The sequence below is a fragment of the Arachis hypogaea genome, chromosome 3, assembly GCF_003086295.3.
Source record: "Arachis hypogaea cultivar Tifrunner chromosome 3, arahy.Tifrunner.gnm2.J5K5, whole genome shotgun sequence".
NCBI lineage: Eukaryota > Viridiplantae > Streptophyta > Magnoliopsida > Fabales > Fabaceae > Arachis > Arachis hypogaea.
Window position 1 is genome coordinate 47,625,558 of NC_092038.1, and position 11,569 is coordinate 47,637,126.

The 11,569-nt window shown below is 34.5% G+C and overlaps 1 protein-coding gene across 1 annotated transcript; it reads left to right on the plus strand.

The window, feature by feature from the left end:
- The first annotated feature begins 1,723 nt into the window (after window positions 1-1,723).
- On the plus strand, window positions 1,724-7,404 carry LOC112790514 (cinnamoyl-CoA reductase CAD2). Its single transcript, XM_025832952.2, has 6 exons — window positions 1,724-2,083; window positions 2,163-2,332; window positions 2,421-2,612; window positions 5,140-5,302; window positions 5,830-6,016; window positions 7,115-7,404. The coding sequence occupies exons 1-6, from the start codon at window positions 1,963-1,965 to the stop codon at window positions 7,257-7,259; spliced, it is 978 nt and encodes a 325-aa protein (XP_025688737.1). The 5' UTR covers window positions 1,724-1,962; the 3' UTR covers window positions 7,260-7,404.
- The last annotated feature ends 4,165 nt before the right edge of the window (window positions 7,405-11,569 follow it).

An 11,569-nucleotide genomic window follows, 5' to 3' on the forward strand; every position in this document is an offset into this window, starting at 1 on the left:
AAAATGACGATCTTCAAAAAGTTCTGAAAATGGATAAAATACGTAAATTAGAAACTAAATGCACCGAAACGTATACAGGTTCACAGCTTTATTACAGAAGCAGAATACATAAATATCCAACACACTAAAAACAACATCAATTAATTCTAATAAAGCCACCCTTACCTGAAAGCCACTTATTGTTTCCAACACCATGCTTCATAAGAAAATCATTCTATATTCTATCAAATACATCTTTTGTAAATGAGTTCCAAATAACACGATTCATCTCTTATTCAATTTCTTCATGTCTTTTGTAGCTATTCAATTTCTATAGAATCTTCTTTATAATATGCCAAATAAACCACCTATGAGTTGTTGCTGGCATACAAGTCTCAATAGCACTTTGCATCAATGCACATTGATTAGTAAGAATGCTTTTAAAAGCTTTTATTCTCTTGCAATGAAGTCAACATTTAAATAACTATTTAAATGATTGAATATCCTCATTTTTCATCAAAACACATTCAAGAAGTGTAGAATGACCATGGTGATTTACACCAACAAAAGAACTAAAAATCAAATTATACCTGAAGTTAACAATGCAAAAACAAAATCAAATATGCACCAAAATTTATACTTTATCGAGAGAACACAAACGAAATCTACTAAATATATAGAAATAAGACTATTTAGTATTTCGCAAAAGAGAAAAGTGAACAAAATGAACGATTAGTTTCAGAGTACCTCCAATAATCTTTTGTCTCTTTTCGCGGTGTTTCTTGTTGAAGATTTCAAACTAGCACGAAGATTTTTCTTGAATTTTCATAGAGATTTTTGAGAGATTTTGAGAGTGGTTTGAAATTTTCAGTGGCGAAGCTAGAATAAACTTTAGGGTGGGTCAAAAATTAATTTTCTAATATAAAAGAGACTGAACTAAACATTTTTGGAGACTAAATTAAAATTTCTATATAATTTATAAAGAAAAATTGAGATTTACGAGGAATATTGCACCCTTTCTTTATACGAGACTTCGCCTCTCAAAATTTTTTTGTTGTAGTTTTGACGAAGAGAGAGAAATTATTTTTCATATTAGAGTGCATGACATGCGAAATATCTCTTTATTATGCAAAAATAGATTTTATTGGGATTAGACTAACTTGGTTGGATTTAGTTGTCAAAAAAATTTGTATATATAACACAATTATATTTATTATAATCTATTAATATTTTTTATAGTAATTTTTAATTTATATTTAATAAATCAATCATTTATAAAAATATAGTACATCTAATTGCTTTGTATTTTTAATATGGGATAATAGTGGTGTTTTTTAATAAGGTGAAAAGTTTATGTATTTTTTGTTTGTATGAATACCACAGATTTGTGGTGTTTTGAATAATTTTTTTGTTGATACCATAAATTTGAGGATTAGATTTGTGGTTTTTAATTTATTTTAAAAAAATACAAATTTAGAGGTTAAATTTGAGTTTTTTTATTTTAATTTTTTTAAAAAATATAAATTTAATCTTTCACATTTGTAACACCATGAAATCTAACCCTGAAATTCTTTATTCCTAGAAAACTGAGGGTCCGATTTGTTACTCAAAATAAAAAAAATTAATTCATATAAAAAAGAAACACATTAATTATCCACCAATCTTCTTCCATAATAAAAAAAAAAATAGCCACATCTAATAAGCACAATAATTTGTCCTTATTTTACACCTACCTTGAATAAATGGAAGAACAAAATAGACTATTGATAATGATAGAGGTGACTCAGGTAAGCACATGCGTCATGGTGATTGGTGATTGAGTAGTTAAGACATAAAGTGGGGTTTAAGACTTTGCACTTGTTGCAGCTATATAAGGAGCCCAAGTGTGACTCCTTGTTAAGTATTGCAATTGAACTCAAGGTGCGAACTCTTAAGCACAGAAAGCAGCAAAGGAGGAGCGAGTAGCGAAGGAAAGATTCTAAAATGAGCAGCGGCGCCGGCAAGTTAGTGTGCGTCACCGGTGCTTCCGGTTACATTGCTTCATGGATCGTCAAGTTTCTTCTTGATCGCGGTTACACTGTCAAGGCCACCGTCCGTGACACAAGTGCGTACCATCACAACTTTTTTTTTATTTACTTATTTATTTTTCTCTTCAAAATGTGTTTCTCTTAAAAAACATGCAGATGATCCGAGAAAGGTAGACCACTTGACTAAGCTTGAGGGCGCCAAGGAGAGGCTTCAGTTGTTCAAGGCGAATCTTCTAGAAGCAGGTTCTTTCGACGCCGTCGTTCAAGGCTGTGATGGTGTCTTTCATACTGCATCTCCCTTTTATCATGATGTCAAGGATCCACAGGTTAGGGCTCCTTCCATTATCGTGCATTTCTATCTTTGATTCTTCTCTTCTTTTCATGACATTGCATTTCCTTTTTGTGTTTCTTCAGGCTGAATTATTGGATCCGGCGCTGAAAGGAACCCTAAATGTTCTTCAATCATGTGTGAAATCGCCGTCTGTGAAGCGTGTGGTTTTAACTTCTTCAATGGCTGCAGTTTCATATGATGGAAGGCCTCGGACTCCTGAAGTAGTAGTCGATGAGACTTGGTTTTCCGATCCAAATTTCTGTAGGGAGTCGAAGGTATTTGGCTCTGTCTCCAAAGCACTTTTGAGCTTCAAATTTGTTATCATATTAGCCCAATTAGGCCAAATTAGTAGAACTGGAATTAGCTGTGATACATTGTTGCGATCTGTCATGGGTATTATTAGATCATTATACTCGAATCTCTCTTAACTAACCTCATTGGGAGTCTTCTTAGGTCTCTTTCAAACCCTAGCGACTGGTTTAACTTCCATATCCTCGTGACCGGACTGGTCTTCACCCCATATGCCTAAACCTCCTAAGGTTTCACCATCTTATGCGCTCTTTCATTATTCTGTCCATTCTTGTAGGACCACTAATTCATCCTCATTTCGGCCAGTGTTCATAGCTGGTGGCAATCCAATAAACTTTACTCTTAAATTTTAAAGATATTTTTTTGGTCAGACACTCCTCTACTTTGACCTGCCCATTTGAATCGTATGGATTAACACAATCAAGATATTTAAATCTCTTGACCTGGGATAGAAAGTAGCATAAATAGTTTAATAATTATAAATTTCTCATTAAGGGAAAAGTGAAGAATTGTTTGAATTTTGTTTCTGAGTAATGTATTTTGCTTTTGATGGAAGTCCTATATTATGTGATTCAACAAAATTCTTTAACATAATTGGTCTAAATATTTTGCTTTTACTTCCTCTTCCCTTGAGTAAGGATTGTATTGATATTATCCCTCAAATGCTCTGGATTTACCTGGCTAACTGCAATTTTCATGTCAGTATTTTATTAGCATATTGATACTTTTCTGGTTTATGCAGTTGTAGGTATGTCAAGATTTCGCATTGCTCTATTTTATTGTTAGCCTTCTCTTGAACATTGTCTTCCCACCACTATTATTATTTGCTGTAAGGGCAAATCATTTTTAATTCAACAAGAACTAATTTTAATTGCTAAACCTATCCTGAGTACTTACAGTCCCCACTCTATGTTTGGTGTTAAAGTTCTCTCTTGAGGTATCTTTGTAGTCCTTGTTACTCTTTTTATCGGATTGTGTGCTTAGTAAAAAGAAATAAATTATGTCAGCTTAAAGCTATGTTTCAGATGTCATAAGGTTTTCCTGTAAGATTCCAGTCACCAATACTATACTCACCATGAAACCCCAATTACTCCCTTATAAAACTTCCCATATTACCATTTTGTTTCCCCTCCTATAACTTTTTTCCCTTTGTGATTTCTTTAATGAACTCTTTGAATTATTCTCAAAATTTCAGCTTTTGTTGTACCTCATGTTCTACTTTGAATTCATGCACACTTATCATCTTGATTGACACCAAATGAGAAATTATAAGGCTACCTCCAATCACTAATCTGATAGAAACTTCTAGATTTAGTTGGGCCTTAATAAAACTTATTGTGGAGGTATAGGGATTGGCAACTTTTGGCAGATTAGGTTGGACTTGAGATAGGTTTTGTGAGAGGAAGAGTCTTTAACACCTGTTAACACTTCTACACATTCATAGGAATAACAACTAGTTTTATGTGTTCTTGAACCGTTGACTCTACTTTCTCTCCCTGTCTCTCTATCTATCATTCTCTCTCTCTCTCTCTCTCTCTCTCTCTCTCTCTCTCTCTATATATATATATATATATATATATATATATATATATATATATATATATATATATATATACACACACACACACGTCTTATTTTCATGTTTTATTCATAATATTAAATTATTTACCACCCCATTTTCTTGCTCTAATTTTAGTGATGTACCAATATACTGAGATGTTTAGTTCTCTAGCTTTCAATCAACCCTTGTGGTTTGTTAAAGGCATGCAACATTTTTTCTCCATCTAGTCATATTGTCAATATTTACAAATTCAAAATTTCCCCTGTCCTAAACTGTGTTAAAAGAAAATGGTTGTCCCATGAAAACGGAATCTTGGATAGTATAACAAATTGTAAATAGGAGAATTATGTAATGGAAGAAATATGTTAAGAGAAGGAAAGACACAATAATGAGGAACATCTACCATCGAAAGTTCTTCCCAAAATGTGAGTCATTATCTACCATCAAGAAAATCAAAGACTAATAAGTTTTATTTTATTTTGTGTTTTAACTGGATTTTGATTTATATGAATAAATCAATCCCGTGTAAATTCGAGACTCTGCCCCAGCAATTTTAATGCATAGATGATCCAGTGAGCTTTGTTATCTGCTTTTATTGTTTTTGGTACTAGTATTATTTAGAAACAGCTTGGAGTTTTAATCTTTTATGCACTAACTAGCATAGTTGACTCATATGAACTGTTTTCTCATATCAATGGGCTCAAATCCAAAAGGGATCTCTTGGTAGGTATAATCTATTTCCACTGTTATTCCTCCTGGAGGCTTGTGGTTTCACCTAACCTTTTATGTGAAAGCCTTTCCTTATCCTATACTTTTTGTGTCCAACCAATGTAATAGTTGTTTGATGATATGCTATAGAAGCTCAATTTGCTTGCCATTTCCCATCTTCCCTTTATTTTCTGGCTTACATATACCATTATTTATTTTTTCAGATGTGGTATGTTCTTTCAAAGACATTGGCTGAAGATGCTGCCTGGAAATTTGCAAAAGAAAACAACATTGACATCGTCACTATTAACCCAGCAATGGTGATTGGGCCTCTTTTGCAACCAGTACTTAACACAAGTGCTGCTGCAGTTTTGAATGTAATTAATGGTAATTTTGAAAATTCTAGTTTCTGCAATGCTTCATCTGTATCAAATGAGTTTGATACTACTTAAGTCAACTACATCTTTTTTATTAAGCAAATTGAGAAACGGAAATAAAAACCTGGAAATAAAAATCAGAAAAGAATATCTGAAGGAGGGTTATAAAAGTTTATATATAGTATGTGAATTTAATCATATCACTTGTTGAGTTGAGAATATATTCTCCTCCTCCTTCTCCTTCCCAATACCTCTGTACCTCACCCATGTAATACATTCGGATCCTATCTCCCCCCCCCCCTCCTAATCTCATTATTAATCAGAGTCCTAAACATTTTTAACTTGAATAATTGTCTTAGCATTTCTTTTACTTGCTCTCTTGATATTTCCTTTATTTCTTCAATGTGTTGTTGGTTGTATATTTAGTTATTTTCTGAATATTAGTTGTTCCTTTGTTGTTCAAATATTTTTGTTTTTCCATTGACAAGACCTCTCCATGTGCTTAATAGAGGAAAATCCTTCACCTCCTTGATACAGGTGCACAGACATTTCCAAATGCTACTTTTGGATGGGTCAATGTGAAAGATGTTGCAAATGCTCATATTCAGGCGTATGAAATTCCTTCAGCTAGTGGGAGATATTGTTTGGTAGAGAGAGTAGTACATTTCTCAGAGTTCGTGAAAATTTTACGTGATTTATACCCAGCATTACCCCTTCCAGAGAGGTAAGTTTAATTATTTGATTACCTTCAAGAATGCATACAATTCCATGTTTGCTGAATCAATTTCTTTTGAAGCTTTTATTGTCTGATTGAAAACTTAAAACTTATTAAAAGATTCATCGTTGATTTCATTATAGGTTTATTTATTATCAATCTAAAATGTAATTCCAAAGTTCTAGAAAGTTTGGCACGGAACTCTTAGAACTAGTACAACTATATGGGCGTGGGAATAGTTGTAATGTTAGTAGGATACCACATATAAGGTTCCTTCTAGTCTATTCTGTTCGTAAGTTCTTGTGATATGACAATGCACAATATTTTGCTTTTTACTTACATGAGGCCCTACAATATTATCATAGATTGGTTGGTTTGTCCCTTTTTTTTTTTTTTCTCTTAATGGGGATGGGGTGGGGTGCGGTGGGGTGAGGGCTGTGGTGTAGTACTCTTGTTTTAATTCAATATTGTTTCAAAGTTAAATTTAAAATCTGTAAGGTCATGTGATTTCTGATATTACTGTTAGCCACTCAGCGTGCAGTGTCTCAACTCTTAATAGTTGGTGTTATAACTCTGATCTTCTAAGGTTTTATTATTCCCTTTTCTTACCGTGTTTTTTATTATGCAAGTTGAAGGATCTGTATCTGACTTCTATTTCTCTCTTTCCTTAAAAGACAGATCTTATAGTAACTATGTTTTTCTGAAAGCTAGTAGCTATTTTATATTTAAAAGAATTTCCTAATTTGTAGACTATTCGTACAAAATTCCGTAATTCATTGCATACATGTACTATATGATGTTTTTTGTCCACTTTTGTTGTTCCACATCTACAAAATTTAAACAATTCTAATTTTCTTTTGTTGATTTTATAATAGGAAAAGTATATATAAACAATTTTTAATTAGCCAACTTTAAAGAACTGTAATTAATAATCATTAATTTTATATTTTTAAAAAATAAAATTTAAATAATTACTAACTAATAACAATCAATTAGTATGGAGTGTAATTCAAAATGTTTGTTGGCTTGTTATTGGTTAAATCCTCTGTTGGTTACCTAACGGGATTGTTTATAATATCATTTTCCCCGTATTATCATTGTTATCAGGCCCGCCGATGATAAGCCGTATGTGCCAACATATCAAGTTTCAAAAGAAAGGGCAAAGAGCTTGGGACTTGAATTTATTCCTTTGGAAGTGAGCCTCAAGGAGACCGTCGAAAGCTTGAAAGAAAAGAAATTCACCAACTTTTAATTCATCGTATATTAGTAGAGGAGATAATGTTAAGTTGTGTATTTGAATGTACTTGCTCATGACACTAATGCAATAAATGGGAATAGTACTTGTACTGCAGGTTGCAGATCATGGAATAAAAGTTTAGAAGGAATGTTGATATGAATCTAGAATGTTGGTGCTCACACTAGTTCCCTTTGAAATTTGAATATAATAGAATTGTGGCATATATATATATATATATATATATATATATATATATATATATATATATGGGTTGGTTAAAAACGACTAAAGTCTCTTGCAGCATATGTTATAAGTGTCGGGAAAAGGGTTTTCTTTTTTTTTTCCAAAAAAAAAACTCAAAAATAATGGTTTAAAGTTGTAAATAGATTTTACTGTTCGTTTGCTCGGATACGCGGTGGATCGAGACGAATTGATGCTAAGCAGAGACTTGAAAGGATTAGGACCTGGGCGCGAGCTGCGAGTCTGGAGGAGGTTGTGTGCTGGGATCCACGGGGTGACGATGTGGTGGGGTCACATGCAAGGACTTCGACGCTTAAGTCAGTATCCGTATGAGAGGTGGCAGTTTAGGGTTAGAGTAGGTGATGTGCCTCTGGGGAGGGGTAGGTCCCTCCCCTCTTATAATCCGTACTCGGGTGGGTCCTTTATGGCTAGGCCCACCTTCCTGAAAGCTTCTACTAGCTGTCTAGGCTCCACGTGGATGAGGAGGGGAAGGCAGGTCTCCTTTTGGCTCGGGTTGCGTGACCCATCGGGTCGGCCGCTCAAGTCCGGACCTGGGTCGCTGATAGGTTGAGTTGGAATAGTGCCCCCAAAGTGCCAGATATGGCATAGCTCGTAGCTGGCATGTTTGGACTACTTGCCTTCGCCAGTCGAGTTCTCACGAGGTCGAGAATCCGTGATGGAGTCTGTGCCACCAAAGCGCGTGGCTTTTGCCCGTTCTTAGAAACATCGCCTCGATTCTCGTGCTGAGTATTTAATGCTCATTATGTCTGATTTGAAACTCGGGTAAAAATCCCATTTTGTCCTTGGTTTTTGTGCTTCCCAGGGTCAGTTACTACCCTGTATTTTCCTCTGGCACTTTTCATTCTTTCATACTTCTCCCATCCTCTGCCTCTACTATCATTTTTCCCTTTCTTGTCTCTGACCTTCGCAAGCTTTGTTGTGCTTTCTCTGGGATTCGTTCTTACTTTTTCCATAATTTCATGGTAAGTTTCTACGGCTTTTACCCTTATGGATGATTATGGTTCTGTTCTTGCTTCTTCCACCATTATTGCGCTATTTTCTTCTGTTGTTGATGGTCAGTCTCGCCTGCGTTTAGTGCATCACTATTAGGTAGTTTAGAGGGGGTTACCATTAAGTCCATCGATTTCGGCCTCTAATTGATCGTAGATTAGTGTACAGTAGAGTCGTAGCAGAACGTAGCATCAGTTCTTTTTTCCGATGTGCTGACCTCTTGAGTTTAACTTTAAGTGGTGCCCCCACTGTAGGCATGGCGCAGCATCCCATTCCGAGAGCTCCCGTAGACCGTTATAACTGGGTTACTTCTGACGTGAAGGATATGGCCTCTAAGATAACCCTCGAGGAGCTTTTGAAGTGGTTGAATGCTGATGAACGAGAGTTCTTGTATGGTTTGGAGTCAATCAAAGCATGAATCAAATCATTGGTAGCATAGTCCAAACCAACAATAAACTCTCACAATCAAATGTAATATTCAAATCAATTATAATCCAAGAGTAATTAAACCTCGGGTCGTTCTCCCTAGGATGCAATTGGAAGTGTTACGCTTTCAGTTGTTAAGGACAAAAAGGGGTGGTTTCCAAATCAAAGAGCTAAAGATTAAAAGAACTAAGAAACTAAAGAACTAAGAGATGATCAAAGTTGTAATTAAAGCAAGCAGAAAGGGAAACAAGATTAAAATTAGTGAAAATTGCTATAGATGCATAAAAGAACCTTGACTTGGGAATTGAGAATCCAAGGAATCCTATCATGGCTATAACCACAACTATGGTAATTATCATGAGTTAGTCTCACCTAGTTAACCCCAAACATCGAGGAGTAAGTCAAGCAAGCATAATTGACCTCAATCCATAAGTCCTAGCTAACTTACCAAATTAGTTGATAAAAAGCTAGCTTTAATAGAAACAAGAGTCAACTAACTCCCCAAGAATTACCACTAAATGTTGGACATTATGACTCTAAATTGCAAAGGAAACATGGAAACTATAACCAACTATTCACAAAACCAATAATAAACAAGAAATTAAGCATAAAGGAAGCATAAAGCATTAAATTCATCAATCAAAATTTCAAGAACTCAAAATTGCATATATAAACAAAGTGCTTAAACCAAAGGAAAATTAAAGGCAAAAATAGTGAAATTAAAGAGGAAATTAAAGAGTACTTACAAAAGATGAGTAAAATCCAAGATAAAAGCTTGCTATAAAATGCTACAATGGAGATGGAAATGAAACCCTAGGAGAGAATTTCTACACTACTACTCCTACTCCTAAATTAACTATGGAAGCTTCCTAACTAATGAAAACTAAAACTAAAACCTAATAGCCTTCATGTGTGTTGATATCCCATTTATATAACACTCCAATTCATCTTCAAGCCTTGAAAATTTGGGCCAAAAGCCCTCAGAAAACACGCAGCACATATTTCATTAATGAAATCACGTGCAGGGTCCTATGCGTACGCATAGATGTGTGTGCGTACGCACAGATGTGTGCGTATGCACACTTGGCTGAAAGTTGACCTGTGCGTCGCACACATGGAAAATTCCTTCTTGTGCGCATGCACAGATGCTTGTGCGCACGCACACTTCGCTGTGTGTGCTTTTCCTTGTTTTCTTCATGTTTTCTCCCTTGTACATGCTTTCTTCCACTTTTGGCTATCCATTCTTGCCTCTATGACCTAAAATTACTCAACAAACATGTCATGGCATCAAATGGAATAAAAGTGGAATTAAATTTCCCATTTCAAGCATAAAATCGCATGTTTTCACATTTAGGATCAAATTAGGGACAAAACACAAAAGTATGCTATTTAGGTGCTTAAGTGTGAGTTTATGTGCTAGAATCCATCCAAATTGAGACAAAATATGTCATCAAATATGGACTCATCAATTTCCCCACACTTAAACAATAGCTTGTCCTCATGCTAAACTAACAAGGCGAAGGATGAAAAGGGTAATCAACTTATTATATGCATGCAAGTATGTATATACTATATATAACTATATATCTATCTATACTATAGTATCTATAAGAAATTGGTGAAAACAAACAAACAAATTTCCAAGCAAGTATAGACAAATAGGGCAAAGCAAAGAAATAATCCAATGCAAGCAAGATCTAAAGAATTGATTCAAGTTTCAAAATGAAGCAACTTGCAAGAATTCATGATAAGAAGTATGAAAACATAGAGCTGAGTAATTGAATCCTCACTAGGTGTGTATACACTCTATCACTCGGTGTCTAAGGGTTTAATCACTCAAGTCTCTTCCTAATCATGCTTTCAAGGTTTTGCTTTTCATATAACAATCAACAAACAAGTGATGCATGAATGCAATTATCATGAGGACTTATTAGGGTTGTAATGGGGTTAGGGTTAAGGTGGGATAGATATGGCTAAGTGGACTAAAATGATTGAATCCTTGATTAGTTTAAGTATCCAACTCAAACTATATCAATCCAATAACAAAGATATGCAATCCTAACTTCCCATCATTTTTTTGAATTATTTTTAAAAATAGATTTTAATAAAATTAAAAAAATGCCTAATCTAAGCAATCAAACAACTAATAGTTGTTAATCACAGTCAATCCCCAGTAACGGCGCTAAAAATTTGGTGCGGTATTTTACAACCCACAAACTAACCGACAAGTGAACCGGGTCGTACCAAGTAATACCTTACGTGAGTAAGGGTCGATCCCACGAGGATTGATGGATCAAGCAACAATAGCGTTTGATAGGATTAGTTAGGTAAGCAGAAAATGGTTTTGAGATATTCAAAGAGCATTAAACAGTACTTTAAAAATTTCAGAAAGCACGCAGCAATGAGTTGGGAATAAAATAATTGAGAAAGCAGTTAAGGTTTCAGAGTTATCTTTTTTCCGGATTAACTTTTATTACTAATTAATTTAATCATGAAAGATTTAATTTCATGGCAAACTATATGTGACTAGACCCTAATTCCTTAGACCTTCCTAGTCTCCTCTAAAATTTATTAACTGCCAATTCCTTGGTCAATTAATTCCAATTAGAGGGTGATGATCAATTCTAGTTTATATGCCAAAAGAATCC

Bases quoted from the DNA above. Each gene is read 5' to 3' on its own strand.
- LOC112790514 (XM_025832952.2), top strand. From the start codon at position 1,963: ATGAGCAGCGGCGCCGGCAAGTTAGTGTGCGTCACCGGTGCTTCCGGT. The intron at 2,084-2,162 runs GTGCGTACCATC...AAAAACATGCAG, and splicing joins GGCCACCGTCCGTGACACAA to ATGATCCGAGAAAGGTAGAC. The intron at 2,333-2,420 runs GTTAGGGCTCCT...GTGTTTCTTCAG, and splicing joins ATGATGTCAAGGATCCACAG to GCTGAATTATTGGATCCGGC.